Genomic DNA, 19924 nt, shown 5'->3' with positions numbered 1-19924 from the left:
TTTAGAGTGTGACTGTTTGAGGTTGTGGACAGGTGTCTTTTATACTGATAACAAGTTCAAACAGGTGCCATTAATACAGGTAACGAGTGGAGGACAGAGGAGCCTCTTAAAGAAGAAGTTGCAGGTCTGTGAGAGCCAGAAATCTTGCTTGTTTGTAGGTGACCAAATACTTTATTTTCCACCATAATTTGCAAATAAATTCATTAAAAATCCTACAATGTGATTTTCTAGATTTTTTTTTCTCATTTTGTCTGTCATAGTTGAAGTGTACCTATGATGAAAATTACAGGCCTCTCATCTTTTTAAGTGGGAGAACTTGCACAATTGGTGGCTGACTAAATACTTTTTTGCCCCACTGTATATATAATTTTAAAAAGTAAATGCAAAATACAAAATAGAAAAATCATAATATAAAAAGGAAATAAATACATGGAAAAATAGATATAAATACATTCAGTACACATAAAGTAAAATATATCATTTTAATGTACTTTCTTTTCTTTTTTCTTCTTGGCTTTCAAAATAGCGTCAGACCAAACACTACTCACTCAGTTCCAGGTTGGATGGTTTCTTCAGGTCTCTGCTGCATGTTTGCCAGAGCACCCTCCGTATAGTTTGGAAAAAGGAGTCCTTGGTAGCAGTAATCCTTCCAGGTAATTTTGTCCAAAATTAGGTTGTAGGTTTGGAGTATTGATCTGGAGCGAAGGCCATGCTGTGGATGGTAGAATCCTGCACATGTCCCTGCCCGAAAAATCGAAGTTTATCTAACTCCGAATCTATCCTTTTGTAAAAAACATGTTGAAAAATGCGAGAGCTCACATGCAGCTGTGTCTCTCTCTCTCTCTCTCCCTTCTCACAACACGAAGGCCTGATTCACGTAGTCTACTCTGAACAGTTGATGTTGAGATGTGTCTGTTACTTGAAGTATTTATTGAAGTATTTATTTTGGCTGCAATTTCTGAGGCTGGTAACTCTAATGAACTTATCCTCTGCAGCAGAGGTAACTTTGGGTCTTCCTTTCCTGTGGCGGTCCTTATGAGAGACAGTTTTATCATAGTGCTTGATGGTTTTTGTAACTGCACTTGAAGAAACTTTCAAATTTCTTGAAATGTTCCCGGATTGACTGAACTGCATGTCTTAAAGTAATGATGGACTGTCCTTTCTCTTTGCTTATTTGAGCTGTTCTTGCCATAATATGGACTTGGTCTTTTACAAAATAGGGCTATCTTCTGTACACCACCCCTACCTTGTCACAACACAACTGATTCGCTCAAGCGCATTAAGAAGGAAAGAATTCCACAAATCAGCTTTTAACAAGGCACACCTGTTAGTTGAAATGCATTCCAGGTGACTACCTAATGAAGCTGGTTGAGAGAATGCCAAGAGTGTGCAAATCTGTCATCAAGGCAAAGGGTGGATACTTTGAAGAATCTCAAATATAAAATATATTGTGATTTTGTTTAACGCTTTTTTGCGTACTACATGATTCCAAAACCTTGAATGAGTAGGTGTGTCCAAACTTTTGACTGGTATTGTATGTTAGCATTTTCGCGGTTCATATCCAAATCCCCTATAAGTAACATACAGTTTTACACAATACATTTTTAGATACTTTAAGATGATTTGGACTTGAAGCGTGAAAATGCTAATATACAGTTGAAGTCGGAAGTTTACATACACTTAGGTTGGAGTCATTAAAACTAGTTTTTCAACCACTCCACAAATTTCTTGTTAACAAACTATAGTTTTGGCAAGTCGGTTAAGACATCTAATTGTTTACAGACAGATTATTTAACTTATAATTCACTGTATCACAATTCCAGTGGGTCAGAAGTTTACATACACTAAGTTGACTGTGCCTTTAAACAGCTTGGAAAATTCCAGAAAATGTTGTCATGGCTTTAGAAGCTTCTGATAGGTTAATTGACATAATTTGAGTCAATTGGAGGTTTACCTGTGGATGTATTTCAAGGCCTACTTTCAAACTCAGGGCCTCTTTACTTGACATGATGGGAAAATCAAAAGAAATCAGCCAAGACCTCAGAAAAAAATGTAGACCTCCACAAGTCTGGTTCATCCTTGGGAGCAATTTCCAAAACGCGTGAAGGTACCACGTTCATCTGTACAAACAATAGTACGCAAGTATAAACACTATGGGACCACGCAGCTGTCATACCGCTCAGGAAGGAGATGTGTTCGGTCTCCTAGAGATGAACGTACTTTGGTACGAAAAGTGCAAATCAATCCCAGACCAACAGCAATGGACCTTGTGAAGACGCTGGAGGAAACAGGCACAAAAGTAACAATATCCACAGTAAAACGAGTCCTATATCAACATAACCTGAAAGGCCGCTCAGCAAGGAAGAAGCCCCTGCTCCAAAACCGCCATGATAAAAAAGCCTGACTACGGTTTGCAGCTGCACATGGAGACAAAGATCGTACTTTTTGGAGAAATGTCCTCTGGTCTGATGAAACAAAAATAGAACTGTTCGGCCATAATGGCCATCGTTATGTTTGGAGGAAAAAGGGGTAGGCTTGCAAGCCGAAGAACACCATCCCAACTGGGAAGCACGGGAGTGGCAGCATCATGTTGTGGTGGTGCTTTGCTGCAGGAGGGACTGGACTGGTGCACTTCACAAAATAGATGGCATCATGAGGCAGGAAAATTATGTGAATATATTGAAGTAACATCTCAAGACATCAGTCAGGAAGTTAAAGCTTGGTCGCAAATGGGTCTTGGGACTGGACTGGTGCACTTCACAAAATAGATGGCATCATGAGGCAGGAAAATTATGTGAATATATTGAAGTAACATCTCAAGACATCAGTCAGGAAGTTAAAGCTTGGTCGCAAATGGGTCTTCCAAATGGACAATGACCCCAAGCATACTTCCAAAGTTGTGGCAAAATGGCTTAAGGACAACAAAGTCAAGGAATTGGAGTGGCCATCACAAAGCCCTGACCTCAATCCTATAGAAAATTTGTGGACAGAACTGAAAAAGCGTGTGCGAGCGAGGAGGCCTACAAACCTGACTGAGTTACACCAGCTCTGTCAGGAGGAATAGGTCAAAATTCACCCAACTTATTGTGGGACGCTTGTGGAAGGCTACCTGAAACGTTTGACCCAAGTAAAATAAGTTAAAGGCAATGCTACCAAATACTAAATTCTGACCCACTGGGAATGTAATGAAAGAAATAAAAGCTGAAATAAATCATTCTCTCTACTATTATTTTGACATTTTACATTCTTAAAATATAGTGGTGATCCTAACTGACCTAAGACAGGGCATTTTTACTAGGATTAAATGTCAGGAATTGTGAAAAACTGAGTTTAAATGTATTTGGCTAAGGTGTATGTAATCTTCCGACTTCAACTGTAGGTACCATTTTGGATTTGTTACAAAAATGCTAAAAAGTTAGCATTTGAGACAATGGCCTGGTAATCCAAACCAAAGCATGTGTTTTTGTCGTACTTGGTCCATAGACTGCTGACAGGGTAAGAAAACCAAAATGAAATTTTGTCATTTGGGTGAACTTTCCATTTAACAGTGGGGGGATTTTTAAAAGAAAGTACCTAGTAGCAGGAAAAGCACCATCTGGTGGTCTGAACCTGGTAATATCAGAATGTAGGATGGGACATAAAACCAACAACAAATTACACATTTCTCTGGGTGTGGGGAGTTGGGCGTTGGGCGTTGGGTATGGGGCGTTGGGTGTGGGGCGTGGGGTGTTGGGCATGGGGTGTGGGGGAGATCTGTAGGTGGCTTTTGACCATTTCTTTTGATTTTTAATATCTAACTCATTGCTAGAAAAAGCTTGGTCCAAATCGAATGTTAGGTACTATATTTATTGAACATTATATGAATCCTACAAATAAAAATTGACCATTTGGTGCAATCAATTAGCTTAATTTCTCAGATCAAAGTATAAAGTATTTCCACAAAATAATGTTGCAGGAATGCTAATCTTATCTGTTTCTAACAACATAAACTTTTTCAGAACGATCTGTTATGGTGGGTGTCGTAATCCTCTTTCTTGTGATTTTTGAGGTGGAATGACCCCAAATACATACAGAGGGGAGTGTATGTTTTGGTAGTTTCATTGTTGGGCTGAGATGTGAGAGACCCTGTACAAAGGGATTCATGAAATTGACAGAAAAGTAGACAGTGACAGACCATTCAATGTCCAAAGTATACTAAGATTAACAGTCCAATGGGATTGTGTACAGTGATGATGGTCGAGGAGAGACGGAAAGCAGAGAGAAAGAGAACCACCTTCACAGGGAAATGTGACCTGTAGTTCTGCTGAGCTCTGTTTATTCCTCAAATGTCGGTCTGTGTGGTTGTGGTGATTTGAGGAAACGGGAGGATAAGGAAGGGGGTTGTTGAGCGGGAAATCGAAGCCTCATCTCTTGCTCCCACCAGCAATTCTGCTGCACAGTCACATGTAGCTAGCAGTGACCGCTGGTAACACACTGTTGCTTTCTCTGACCACCCCTGACCTGCTGAGTGGCCATCCATGCATTCAGGCAACCTGCATCACTGCTTCACAGTTTATCAGCCATGAAGCTGGAACATGACCCGTGGTTGTGTGTACATGTTATGTGCTATTAGTGTGTGCGTATTACAGTGAGGTAGCCTAATAACAGTTTATTATCCATGTCACTTTTATTGTTTTCATGAGAGATGCAAGCATGGATGTCTATACCTATTTTATCCCTGAATCTTTTTAATTTGGAATTTACCTAAACATTGTTGATATGGTGTCGGAAAATGTAGGTCTTTGGGTGGTCTGTGCATGTTTGACCAATACAACTATTAGTAGGTCTGTGGCTCAGTATTAAAGGGAAATTCCACGATAGCAGAGTCATATTGAGACTCATATCTTTCACTTTTAAATGTATGTCAAACAAAAATCTATGATTGCAAAGTTAAACAAACCATACAACTCTATGCACAAGGATTACTTACATTTTTACAAAAACACATTTACTTGAAGAACAATGCAAATGCAACGTTTGTTCACAGAATGATGGCACAAACGGCATAAACTGTCATTCTGTTACCAAACTTTGCATCAGTTTTTGTAAATGCTCTGTGGAAATTGTTAAAAGTAGTCCTTGTTCGTAGAGTTGTATAATTTAACCTTGCAATCATTGGTTTATGTTTGACATACATTTTTAAGTGAAACATCTGAATCTCAGTGCCAGTATTTTACTGTGGAATTGCCCTAAAGTACATAGTGTTGATATGGTGAATATGAATAGAATCTGTATGGTCTCTGTGTGCTCAGTGGATAGAGAGTGTGACATTCTGTATCTTTGAGATAGTCTTCTTCTGGTCCTCTGACATCCTGGGTGACAACTCTTCCCGACTAGCTGGACAGTTTCCGCTCATTGCTCCCGGACAGAAAGGCCAGGTCGGAAGGCAGACCTCTCCCACTGACCACTGCTCACGCTCGCATATACAGCTTCCAAACAATACAGATTCCAAAACATACAGACTTGTGACTTCACACAAACAGATTCCAAACAAACAAACACACACACACACACACACACACACACACACACACACACACACACACACACACACACACACACACACACACACACACACACACACACACACACACACACACACACACACACACACACACACACACACACACACACACAACAAACAGATTTGTGATTTCACACAAACAGATTCCAAACAAATGAATTACACACACACACACACACACACACACACACACACACACACACACACACACACACACACACACACACACACACACACAACAAACAGATTTGTGATTTCACACAAACAGATTCCAAACAAATGAATTACACACACACACACACAGATTTTGCGCGTGTATGCATGTGTACACATAATAACAGTGTGTGCTTTGTAGCTCAGTTGGTAGAACATGGCGCTTGTAACGCCAGGGTAGTGGGTTTGATTCCTGGGACCACCCATACGCAAAATATATGCACACATGACTGTAAATCGCTTTGGATAAAAGCGTCTGCTAAATGGCATATTATAAGCTAGTTTTGGCGCTGACACACCAAACAATGAGTCTGTTTGTGTTAGAGGCACTCTGAATCCTGTTTGTTTTATTGTTTATCAGAGATGGCACACTTTCTTAACCTATATTATCTATTCGAATTACACAGGTATATGTATTATAGCATTTCTGTTTATGACTGCTCTTCCTCCTGTTATTGGTTACAGGAGAGAAAATGCTCCAATTTAACATTTTAATAGACTACAGTTTCATAACATGTATGCCTGTTATGCATTTATGTCCACTAGTACTGCTCCCTTGGCTTGTGAAGTGTTGTTGTAATGTGCCCTATTATCTATCTGTCTCTCCCACCCTTCTCTTCCCTTCTTAAAGATCAGTTATGAAACTAGGTGAGCCATAAAATAAAGCAGTGATTGAACTCAGACCGTTTTTACATGGCAGCATCATTAAATAGTACCTGCAAAACACCAGTCTCAATGTCAACAGTGAAGAGGCAACTCCGGGATGCTGGCCTTCTAGGCAGAGTTGCAAAGAAAAAGCCGTATCTCAGACTAGCCAATAAAAATAAAAGATTAAGATTGGCAAAAGAACACAGACACTGGACAGAGGAACTCTGCCTAGAAGGCCAGCATCCCAGAGTCGCCTCTTCACTGTTGACGTTAAGACTGGTGTTTTGTAAGTCAACATTTTGAGATGGTAGCTCATACGAATATAATGTATTTGTTTTCCTATTTGTAACATTGTGTGGTGATTTTCAATGGTGGCAGGCCCCAGAGTGATGGGGAGGAAATTGTCTTCCTGGGGCCCAGAGTTTTTCCTGATCTGGTAGGCTAATCTAACCAGGTAAATCAGCTGTAAAAAAATGGTTTGATATGGGCTATGATGGGATCAGATTTTTTTGTAAATCAGGTCAGATGCTTTAAAATAAAACTCCTGGAAAACTCCTGGCCCTAGGGCGGATAAAAATATTACTTTGTTCCTCTTTTCAACGCTTTTGATAGTGAAAAGAAGGAAGCTTGTACAGAATATTCCAAAACATGCATCCTGTTTGCAATAAGGCCACCAAATGAAATTAACTTTATGTCCTGAATACAAAGCGTTATATTTGGGGCAAATCCAAAAAATCCACATCACTGAATAGCACTCTTCATATTTTCAAACATGGTGATGGCTGCATCATGTTATGGGTATGCTTGTCATCTGCAAGGACTATGAAGTTTTTTTAGGATAAAAATAAACAGAATAGAGCTAAGCACAGGCAAAACCCTAGAGGAAAACCTGGTTCAGTCTGCTTTCCAACAGACACTGGGAGACAAATTCACCTTTCAGCAGGACAATAACCTAAAACACAAGGCCAAATATACACTGGAGTTGCTTACCAAGAAGACATTGAATGTTCCTGAGTGACCTAGTTACAGTTCTGACTTAAATCGCCATAAAAATCTATGGAAAGACTTGAAAATGGCTGTCTAGCCATGATCAACAACCAACTTGACTGAGCTTTAAGAATTCTTTAAAGAATAATGTGCAAATGTTTTACAATCCAGGTGTCAAAAGATCTTAGAGACTTACACAGAAAGACTCAGCTGTAATCACTGCCAAAGGTGATTCTAACATGTATTGAATATTTATGTAAATTAGACATTTCTGTATTTCATTTTCAATAAATTTGCAAACATTTCTAAACACGTTTTCACTTCGTCATTATGCGGTATTGTGCGTAGATGGGGTGATCAAATTTTCAATCAGGATGTAACACAACAAAATGTGGAAAAAAATCAAGGGGTATCAATGAAGGCACTGTATGAGTATTTTTTATTTTTTAATATATATATTTTTTAAATTTTACCCCTTTTTCGCCCCAATTTCGTGGTATCCAATTGTTAGTAATTACTATCTTGTTTCATCGCTACAACTACCGTATGGGCTCGGGAGAGGCGAAGGTCAAAAGCCATGCGTCCTCCGAAACACAACCCAACCAAGCCGCACTGCTTCTTAACACAGCGCGCCTCCAACCCGGGAAGCCAGCCTCACCAATGTGTCGGAGGAAACACAGTGCACCTGGCTACCTTGGTTAGCGCGCACTGCGCCCGGTCCGCCACAGGAGTCGCTGGTGCACGATGAGACAAGGATATCCCTACCTAGAATACAGGCCATGTTCAGCACAGCCCAATGACTGGTAACAAACCCCACCGGGCCTTTCGATAGTGGGTCGTTGAACAATCTGAGCAATAGCAGATCAAGAGAGTAAATCTACAATGATGATGTGGTTTCCAAGGAAAAACAGAAAACCTGACCAAGCACTCCTCCTTCCCATTTTGTCTTCTTTTCTTGTGCTTTCTTGTGAGGTTAAAATGTTTCCTTTCTAGCTCACTTTTTATTTCTTGGCACTGCAGTCATGTGTCAGTACGCCGTGTCAATGGATGTGGGTCATTATGACACAAAGGAGAACTGAATGTGTCTGTCAAAACACTGTCATTTAATTAACAAACTCCCATAGCTACAGCCCATGGAAGGAAACTGACACTCAATAGTCATTCATAGAAATGTGTTTCTGTGTTGACCCAAAAGTACGGAAAAATGGTGACTACTACGCCAACCTTTTTAAAATCAAACAGGGAGGGGAGTGACGGGGCTGATGTCCAGGTGGGCAGTGCAGGGGGGTGTACAGGACAGTGATTAATATGCAGTATTAGGGTGGTACAGTAATCGTGAGAGTAATAGGAGGCCAGACAGGTAGACCCACGCTTCTTAATTAGGGCTTATAGGCAGGGGGCAGGGGAGAGGATGGAGGGCTATGGGGATACCCCAAGTCACCGTAATGTCTATAAGACATTAGACATGGTTGTATGAGTCATCATAAAACACAGCCCAGAACTGAGGATTTTTTTCCTTGTTTTGGTGCCGAGGGCAGCTCAAAACTATTGACCCCAGATGAACACCGTGGAACACTCCGGATCAGCCTTTAATATTACCTCTCTGAAGCTTTGGATATAAGTTGCCTTTAGGCACAGATCTAGGAGAAGCTTTGTTAGAGGAAATGTAAAACTGACCTCCGCATGTAAGAACCTTGTCATCCTACTCTTATAGGCAGTTCTAGGATCAGTCTGTATAAGCCATGGTGTAACGTTGCCTGTGTGCTCCGCAAGATTACTGTGAGACAATGCGACCCCAGCCCGGTGGTCGTCCAAAGGGGAGGGGCTCTGAGTGTCTTAGTGGGGTTTACTGACAGGGGTGGTGTTATTCCTCTGGAGACTGGCCGGCTATATGAATCACTGTGCTGCTGAGGCCAGGAGGCCACTGGTAGAGCCTCACTTCCTCTCTGGGAACAGTAGATCAGAGACCAGGCTGAGACGGGCTGCTGAGACAGGAGAAAGGAGAGGCAGGGGCAGAGAAAAGGGGCAAGGCAAGAGAGAGGAGAGAAACACAGGAGGAAGGGGAGAAGATAAGAGTGAGGAGAAACACAATCAATGGGGATAGAGGGGAGAAAAGAGCGATGGAAGAGCATGTAGCAGTAAGGAGAGAGTACAGGAAGAAGAGAGAGGAAAGGAACAGGTGGGGGAGAAAGGGGGAATGCAAAAAAGTGGAGCGGGGAGTAACACATGAGGAAGAAGGGGGAGAGGGGTGGAACAGGGGAGAAACATGGAGGGAGAGGGGGGAAGCTGTAATCTGCATGATTGAACAGTCACAGAGATTCCACCTGTTAGTAGGCACTGACTTTGTGCTCTTTGATTGCGCAGCTTTTAGGTTTTATGAAGCTATGACAGATCATAACCCAAAGTCATACAAACAAGCAACTCCTCTGGCATTATGGCACCTGCACATTACATTGAAAAACCCAGTGCTGACTCTGGAGAAATTCACCATTTTACATACACACTGCCCCCTACTGGACACTGGACAGTGTGGTAAAAACACAAACAAACATGCACACACACTAATCTGCATGCGCAGACAACATAATTCACACACAGACAGATACAGCAGGACACACGGCCCACCTACACACAGGCACAAATTGTTCCGGACCCAACGTAGTCACAATAATGACAGTAGTAGTGTGAGTAAAGGCTTTGGGAAGTGATCACTCCCTGTGTCTCTCAGGCAGGCAGACAGACAGACAAACATTGGATGCTGAGAGGTACTTCCTAGTACTGCTTGCTATGCAGTGATGCAATGACAGAGTTTCCACTGGAGTCGCTGGCTTTAACTGGTGCCAATGCTTTAATAGTGAGGATGAATCTTCTTTGTTTGCTCATGTCAAGCTTAAGGAAGGCACTCAGTGCAATTCTTCCCATCCAGTCCAAAATATAATCATTCTTCCTAAGTTGCACTGAGAAATCTTCTGATGATTCATTGTTTTGGGCTTCTTCTCTTCTGGCTTAGAGGGCTTCTCTATGAGCTCCTGACCGTGCTGTGAACTCTCTATGACTCATACACACACACACACACACACACACACACACACACACACACACACACACACACACACACAGAGACAGAGCGAGAGAGCTCTGATAACACCCACTAAATGGCCTGTTCTCCAACAGTACAGTAGACTTTCTCTAACAGTGACCTCTTGATCCTCATCACTTGAACAGAGCAGCTTCAAACCATCCCACACGGTCTTGCCCCATACGGTAAAAAAAACGAAATCTTTGCTCAAATGCATGTAATGCCTGACTATATTCCAGAAATGCATGGCTGTAACATCTAGTCTACAGGGTGGCTAAACTGGTCCCTAATTTGGCTTCTTAAATTACTCTTTAGATATTAATCAATGGAAGATCCTTTTTTTGGCCACCAAGCCAAAACTTTGGCAGTGATATATATATATATATATATATATATATATATATATATATATATATATATATATATATATATATATATATATATACTGTATATTTATATATACTGAAAAATATATATAAACGCAAGATGTAAAGTGTTGGTGCCATGTTTCATGAGCTAAAATAAAAGATCCCAGAAATGTTACATTCAAACAAAAAGCTTATTTCTCTCAAATGTTGTACACAAGATTGTTTACATCCCTGTCAGTGAGCATTTCTCCTTTGCCAAGATAATCCATCCACCTCACAGGTGTGGTATATCAAGAAGCTGATTAAACAGCATGATCATTACACATGTGCACATTGTGCTGGGGACAATAAAAGGCCACTCTAAAATGTTACAGATGTCTCAAGTTTTAAAGGAGTGTACAATTGGCATGTTGACTGCAGGAATGGTATGGGAAGGCATAAACTACAGACAACGAACACAATTGCATTTTATTGATGGCAATTTGAATCCACAGAGATGCCGGGATGAGATCCTGAGGCCCACTGTTGTGCAATTCATCCGCTGCCATCACCTCATGTTTCAGTATTATAATGCGCTGCCCCATGTCGCAAGGATCAGTATACAAATCCTAGAAGCTGAAAATGTTCCAGTTCTTCCATGGCCTGCATACTCACCAGACATGACACCCATTGAGCACGTTTGGGATGCTCTGGATCGACATCTACGACAGCATGTACCAGTTCCCGCCAATATCCAGCAACTTCGCACAGCCATTGAAGAGGAGTGGGACAACATTCCACAGGCCACAATCAACAGCCTGATCAACTCTATGCGAAGGAGATGTGTCGCGCTGCATGAGGCAAATGGTGGTTACACCAGATACTGACTTTTTTTTTAAGGTATCTGTGACCAACAGATGCATATCCGTATTCCCAGTCAAGTGAAATCCATAGATTAGGGCCTAATGAATTTATTTCAATTGATGGATTTCCTTATATGAAGTGTAACTCAGTAAATCTTTGAAATTGTTGCATGTTGCGTTTATATTATTGTTCCTTATATTTGAAATTGTTATGGTGAGTAAATAATGTACTTTTGATTTCACCAAATTTTAACATTCTGTCATAAAGCGCACATGTTACATTTGATAAAAAATAAGTTACAATTTCAAGAGTAAAAAAAAAAAGACTAGTAAGTGCCTGTCTTCAGCTTAATAAATAAGGAAACAAGTCTAGTGCCCTTGTTGTTGTGTGTGTTTTATTATTTTTTTATCAATAAAAAAATATACTATTCATTGTACAATGCCCCGCAATATTTCAAAGTGTAGGTCTAGGTCTTGTGGTATTATACACTGCTCAAAAAAATAAAGGGAACACTTAAACAACACAATGTAACTCCAAGTCAATCACACTTCTGTGAAATCAAACTGTCCACTTAGGAAGCAACACTGATTGACAATAAATTTCACATGCTGTTGTGCAAATGGAATAGACAAAAGGTGGAAATTATAGGCAATTAGCAAGACACCCCCCAAAACAGGAGTGATTCTGCAGGTGGTGACCACAGACCACTTCTCAGTTCCTATGCTTCCTGGCTGATGTTTTGGTCACTTTTGAATGCTGGCGGTGCTCTCACTCTAGTGGTAGCATGAGACGGAGTATACAACCCACACAAGTGGCTCAGGTAGTGCAGTTCATCCAGGATGACACATCAATGCGAACTGTGGCAAAAAGGTTTGCTGTGTCTGTCAGCGTAGTGTTCAGAGCATGCAGGCGCTACCAGGAGACAGGCCAGTACATCAGGAGACGTGGAGGAGGCCGTAGGAGGGCAACAACCCAGCAGCAGGACCGGTACCTCCGCCTTAGTGCAAGGAGGTGCACTGCCAGAGCCCTGCAAAATGACCTCCAGCAGGCCACAAATGTGCAGGCCACAAATGAAAATCTCAGTAGTTGCTAAATTATTATTTTATGATTTTTCTCTACTTAGTAAGATTGTATCTAAAATGCGACATTTTAAGGGGAAATGGGAATGGGGGGGGTTATGGGGAGGACCGCGAGTGCAGTAGGCGGAGCTCGGCTATTCAACAGCGGGACGAAGGAAGAGGATGTGTTGAAAGACAGGAGGAGGATGAGGATTCGAAAGCCGGGGGCAACACAAACAAGAGAGCTGTGACTGATTGTGTGTGTAGTAGAGGAGAGTATATTTTACAGAGCAGGACCGCGCTGTATGTTGCTAGGAACTGGAAACATTTCTTGCCTGGATGGACTGTTAGCATCTTTTGATGCTGTCCCCGGATCATGAGAGAAGCGCTGACAATGAGATTCGCCTGGAAAGATAAAATGGTAAAAAGTTACTCTGTTTTCCGTGCTGCAGACTTTTGTTGATTTTGCGGTTGGAGAGTCAGCTTTTAGGCTTAGGAAAGTAGCGGATAAAGGAAAGGAGGAGGGGACAGCGAGGGGGATACATTTGAACATTTAGTTATATTTGTTTTCTCACCCTCGACGCCATCGTGGTGTACTTTGAATAGTCTTCATTAATATCTTGCGCGTAAACGTTTTGCGTAAAGACGCGGTCTGGAAATCTTACTCTGGCCTAATATGCTAGTTCGTTTTTCGCTGAAGACAAAAACACTTGTCTCCTAGCCGAGAGTGAAATGAGCCCTGAGACGATCTCTCTACCGGTCCTAGTTGCGTCTGGAGCAATCTGAGCACAAAGCCAACACCAGATAAGTCCAAAGACTTGACACCGTTGTTGTTACCTTGAGCGTATTCTTTTCAAATATAGGTAATAAAACCAGTGTGTGTTATGTGATGTTGTCAGTAGGGGGTTTAATACATACTGCTCCTATATTTGCCCGAGTTTAATAGTCTCTTCTGTAGTCTGCATTCCACCTCCACTGGATTGCAACATCCTTCCAAACTGGAGCCTGTCCAGCAAGTCTGAAATTTGAGTTTATATCTTGGGGCCATTTAATATACCTTGTAGTATCTAAACTCATTCTTATTCACAACTGTATTCTTCTCAGATTTGCAATTGTATTATAGGCCTTTTAGATGGGTCCTTTTTAGAGGCTAAAATGTACACTGTACATAACTGTGCATAACTTGTTTGATCTCTCTTTTTACAACTCCGCCCAGGGCCTTTGGTACACCATGTGCCCCATCTTGGTCTACAAAGCAGGTAGACCTTTAAACCCCTGTCTGAAAAACATTTCTGCTTGGCACAAAAAAAAGCAGTCTCTGTGCACATACTGTGGACTCAGCAGGCTGGGCCAGTGAGCAGAAGGACCTCCTGATTTTGTTTTGGAGTGGACTAGACTACATAACTCACTGAGTGAAGTATTTAACTCACAGAGGGGCAGCACTGTACGGGAAATGAATGGGAAATGCATACATGCTGGGCCATTTTATCTCCTGCACTCAATTACTCCTCTGTGGCCTTCTTGCTCTCTCTCACTATTTCTCTTTCCACCAGAGCCCATTGCCATCACACACTGTTTATCAGTGTCTGGCTGATTGTTTGGGGTGGGTTTCCTGCCTGGCCCTGTATGCTTTGTTTTTGATAGAACCGAAACAGCCACTCACAACCGCCCCGGGCTAAGTGCCATTGGCCTTCAGAGCTGGACATTGAGCCTGTTAACAGCAAGCCGTGACCTTTTAACTCTAGCTGCCACCACTCTGTTTGGGGAGAGAGTGGACTTTGTCCGGCTGTTGTGATGCTGGTGGAAAGTGAGAGTGTGGACTTGGCTGGAGTGCGCTGTCATCTAAACAGCTCCTCTTTATGGGTTTAAAATGAGCCCTGGTCGCCGTCACACTGGATGTGGCTCTGTTGCCTGCCTTCGTCCCTGACTGGGCATATTTTTGAATTTGAGAGGGTAAACTGCTGTTCTGTGTCTGTGTGCTCTGCATAACTGATGTGTCGCCAAGACGGATTCAGAGACAGAGTAGAGACTGCACCGTGAGGAGTACGGGTTGAGAGCTTTAACTTCCTCGGTGTCCAAATCACTAAGTACTTAAAATGGTTCACTGACTTGCACAGTCGTGAGAAAGGCGCTGCAGCTCCTCTTCTCCCTCTGGAAGTTAAAGGTTTTACAGCCGCTCCATTGAGAGCAACTTGACTGGCTGCATCACTGCTTGGTATGGCAACAGCACCGCCATCGATCGCATGGCGCTGCAGAGGGTGGTGCGGACAGCCCAGTACATCACTGGGGCTGAGCTCACTGCCATCCAGGACCTCTATATCAGGCGGTGTGAAAGGAAGGCCATGAAAATCATTATAGACTCTAGCCAGCCAAGCCATAGACTGTTCTCTCTGCTTCCGCACGGCAAGCAATACCAATGTATCAAGTCTGACACCAACAGGCTCCTGAACAGCTTCTATCCCCAAGCCATGAGACTGCTAAATAGCTTAAGGAATGGCTGCACAGACTGAGTTGACCCTTTTCTTTTTGTACTGTCTCTATGCACACTCACAGGACTCTACACGCACACTGACACTCCCAACACACACATAACATGCACACATTTGTACTGACTACGCAAACACACTCACATACAATCACCATTTACATTGCTGCCACTCAGTTTATCATATATCCTGATGCCTAGTCACCTTCCCCTATACATTCACTATACATACACCCTATTGAACACCTTTGGGAGGAATTGGAACGCCGACTGCGAGCCAGGCCTAATCACCCAACATCAATACCCGACCTTACTATTGCTCTTGTGGCTGAATGGAAGCAAGTCCCTGCAGCAATGTTCCAACATCTAGTGGAACGCCTTACCAGAAGAGTGGAGGCTGTTGTAGCAGCAAAGGGGGGACCAACTCCATATTAATGCCCATGATTTTGGAACGAGATGTTCGACTGGCAGGTGTCCATGGCACAATCCATCACCACTATGAGGTGGTACTGAAATTGTATATGGTTATATTACTTAAATGATGGTGCAACACTAATCAAAATGATCTTATTTTCGAACAAATGTGCTTTCTCCCGAGTCGGATAGCGGTGGCTGTCTGCGTTTCTGAAACATCACTGCGCTGTTGAATTGGCGCTTTTTCCTAGACCATGTTGCTATGTGCATTATAGCAAAGTTAAACAGCATATTGGGGTTGAGAACAATGCGGCGGAGGCAGCAGCAGAATGAGAAGATGAGAACAGCCCTTGTCTTATTGTCTATGAAAAGTGAGGAGAGCAGTGCGCGCCAACCAAGGGGGCCAGGTACACGGTGTTTCCTCCGACACATTGGTGCGGCTGGCTTCCGGGTTGGAGGCGCGCTGTGTTAAGAAGCAGTACGGCTGGTTGGGTTGTGCTTCGGAGGACGCATGGCTTTCGACCTTCGTCTCTCCCGAGCCCGTACGGGAGTTGTAGCGAAGAGACAAGGTAGTAATTACTAGCGATTGGATACCACGAAAATTGGGGAGAAAATAGGATAAAAATTAAAAAATAAAATAAAATAAAAAACAAAAAAAAAGAAAAGTGAGGAGAGGAAACCCCAACTTAATTAGGTCTTTAATCAATAGTCTAACTGTTAAATGTGCCTGGCTTTATAAACTATCAATATATCTACAGAAATAAGACAGATCTTGCTTCTGCTGCCTGTTTGAGTGTTTGTTTAATAACCTACTGATTCCGTGAGCACCAAGCCTCACACAACCACATGTCGGATAAAAATTTCACAAATTTGGCTGTTATTAATATTTGCTTTGATGTAATAAAGGCTTTACACTTTTTTGATGTTGTTAGAACAGCCTGTCTAGTATTATTTATCATTTATTTTGTGTTTACACGCTTCCAAATTGTCAAATTATATTTATAATAATAACTCTAATTTTTCTTGATCTCTTATTATTGTTATTATGATCATTATAATAAGTAATTTCATTATCATTAGTAGGCTTAGTCTAGCAGCCTTGTATAACCACCATCAAGCTGTAGGCCAAAGAGCGCATCCTGTTAAGTCTTAATACAGTAACTTACTTAGGTCTATATTTCAATACTTATATAGGCTACTGTATCAATCATTCTTTCATGTCATCACGCACCATATGAGTCATTCGTGATTTGAAATGCAATCAAGCATTTTTGTTTTAAAATAAAATTAAGCGGCCCTTGAATAATTAGCGTAAACAATAAATAAACCGTTCCATTTCGGAAATTGCATTCACGAATGAATGCTGCTGTTTTTAATGTTTTCAAACGCAATAACAAGGAAACAAATTCCACAAATTAACTTTTAACAAGGCACACCTGTTAATTGAAATGCATTCCAGGTGTCTACCTCATGATGCTGGTTGAGAGAATGCCAAGAGTGTGCAAAGCTGTCATCAAGGCAAAGGGTGGCTACTTTGAAGAATCTCAAATATATTTTGATTTGTTTAACACTTTTTTTGGTTACTACATGATTCCATGTGTGTTGTTTCATAGTTTTGATGTCTTCACTATTATTCTACAATGTAGAAAATATTAAAAAAATAAAGAAAAACCCTTGAATGAGTTGATGTGTCCAAACTTTTGACTGGTACTTATATTTATATAGCTTTATTTTTTTTCTTCATTTTGGATTATGTGTGTATTGTTTTGCTAGGTATAACTGCTCTGTTGTAGCTAGAAACACAAGCATTATGCAGCACCTGCAATAGCATTTGTGTACGTGGCCAATAAACTTTGATTCGTAGTCCTGTGTTCTAATCTAGAGGATGGTTTGTCTTTGTGTTAACAGCTCATTATGGCTCTCCCACAGAGCTCGGTGCAGGACCGGGGGGAGGAGGTGGAGGAGGGGGCCATATACAATGTGACACTGAAGAGGTGCCAGATCCAGCAGGCTGCCAACAAGGGAGCAAGATGGCTGGGGGTGAGTGGACCACTCTGCTCTTTCACTACAACACACTGATTGAAAGCAAGCGAACTTGTGAGAGACCTTGTCAGGCTCAAACAATAACCCTGCTGAATGCATTATGTCCATAGATAGATTTAATCTTGGACAGACATTGGACAGATTGTATTAATTTGCAGAGTTGTATACAGTTGAAGTCGGAAGTTTACATACACCTTAGCCAAATACATTTAAACTCAGTTTTTCACAATTCCTGACATTTAATCCTAGTAAAAATTCCCTGTCTTAGGTCAGTTAGGATCACCACTTTATTTTGAGAATGTGAAATGTCAGAATAATAGTAAAGAGAACTATTTATTTCAGCTTTTATTTCTTTTATCACATTCCCAGTGGGTCAGAAGTTTACATGCATACAATTAGTATTTGGTAGCATTGCCTTTTAAATGGTTTAACTTGGATCAAACGTTTCAGGTAGCCTTCCACAAGCTTCCGACAATACGTTGGGTGAATTTTGGCCCATTTCTCCTGACAGAGCTGGTGTAATTGAGTCAGTTTTGAGGGCCTCCTTGCTCGAATATGCTTTTTCAGTTCTGCCCACAAATGTTCTATAGGATTGAGGTCAGGGCTTTGTTGATGGCCACTCCAATTCCTTGACTTTGTTGTCCTTAAACCGTTTTTCCACAACTTTGTAAGTATGCTTGAGGTCATTGTTCATCTGGAAGACCCATTTGCGACCAAGCTTTAACTTCTTGACTGATGTCTTGAGATGTTGCTTCAATATATCCACATAATTTTCTTTCCTCATGGTGCCATGTATTTTGTGAAGTGCACCAATCCCTCCTGCAGCAAAGCACCCCACAACATGATGCTGCCACCCCCGTGCTTCACGGTTGGGTTGGTGTTCTTCGGCTTGCAAGCCTCCCCCTTTATCCTCCAAACATAACAATGGTCATTATGGCTAAACAGTTCTATTTTTGTTTCATCAGACCAGAGGACATTTCTCCAAAAAGTACGATCTTTGTCCCCATTTGCAGTTGCAAACTGTAGTCTGGCATTTTTTATGGTGGTGTTGGAGCAGTGGCTTCTTCCTTGCTGAGCAGCCATTCAGGTTATGTTGATATAGGACTCGTTTTACTGTGGATATAGATGCTTTTGTGCCTGTTTCCTCAAGCATCTTCACAAGGTCCTTTGCTGTTGTTCTGGGATTGATTTGCACTTTTCGCACCGAAGTACGTTCATCTCTAGGAAACAGAACGCGTCTCTTTCCTGAGCGGTATGACGGCTGCGTGGTTACATGGTGTTTATACTTGCGTACTATTGTTTGTACAGATGAACGTGGTACCATCAGGCATTTGGAAATTGCTCCCAAGGATGAACCAGACTTGTGGAGGTCTACAATATTTTTCTGGGGTCTTGGCTGATTTCTTTTGATTTTCCCATGATGTCAAGCAAAGAGGCACTGAGTTTGATGGTAGGCCTTGAAATACATCCACAGGTACACCTCCAATTGACTCAAATTATGTCAATTAGCCTATCAGAAGCTTCTAAAGCCATGACAACATTTTCTGGAATTTTCCAAGCTGTTTAAAGGCACAGTCAACTTAATGTATGTAAACTTCTGACCCACTGGAATTGTGATACAGGGAAATAATCTGTCTGTAAACATTTGTTGGATAAATGACTTGTGTCATGCACAAAGTAGATGTCCTACCCGACTTGCCAAAACTATAGTTTGTTAACAAGAAATTTGTGGAGTGGTTGAAAAACAAGTTTTAATGACTCCAACCTAAGTGTATGTAAACTTCCGACTTCAACTGTAAGTCTATAGGCTAATTATTTGTGCAAAGTTTATGGCAATAGTTTTGTGGATAGAGCTTGTCAGCTTCATTGTAAGATATACAGTAATACCAATTTGCAATCACAGGGTGTCTCATCCTGCGCAGGCCATATAAAAGACAACAGTTTCATGAGTAGCCTACTCAACTGTTTAGCTAAATGGGATTTCCTGATTTGCCGGTTCCAACTGCCATCATAATTCTTCTTTCCCTGCATGTTGCATCCTGTAAAAGCAAGGCATATAGAGGAGTAACGCTATGCTACATTAACACATGACAGTACATATTCTGAGTACTGGAGCATTATCCAGGCCGTGAGTGGGAGTAAGTGGGTGTTCTATATATGTGACCTACCAGTTCGATTCAGTTTTAAGTAGCAACATTTTTAACAGTTTTTTTTTACATTGGA

General features: G+C 41.6%; 1 protein-coding gene across 3 annotated transcripts in view; it reads left to right on the top strand.

Moving 5' to 3' along the window:
- Positions 1–12851: 12851 nt before the first annotated feature.
- Positions 12852–19924, top strand: part of LOC129855110 (ral guanine nucleotide dissociation stimulator-like 1) — a 32145-nt gene continuing 25072 nt past the window's right edge. The window contains exons 1-2 of one of the 3 annotated variants that reach the window (XM_055922449.1): positions 12852–13180; positions 17588–17698. In XM_055922449.1, the coding sequence (XP_055778424.1) occupies positions 13136–13180; positions 17588–17698 (156 nt within the window). In that variant the 5' untranslated portion in view covers positions 12852–13135. Of the gene's footprint in view, positions 13181–13208; positions 15748–17566; positions 17699–19924 lie in introns of those variants that run through there. The other 2 variants (XM_055922448.1, XM_055922447.1) reach the window with 2 other exon arrangements.

The sequence above is a fragment of the Salvelinus fontinalis genome, chromosome 5, assembly GCF_029448725.1.
Source record: "Salvelinus fontinalis isolate EN_2023a chromosome 5, ASM2944872v1, whole genome shotgun sequence".
NCBI lineage: Eukaryota > Metazoa > Chordata > Actinopteri > Salmoniformes > Salmonidae > Salvelinus > Salvelinus fontinalis.
This window is presented reverse-complemented; position numbering and strand designations above follow the sequence as displayed.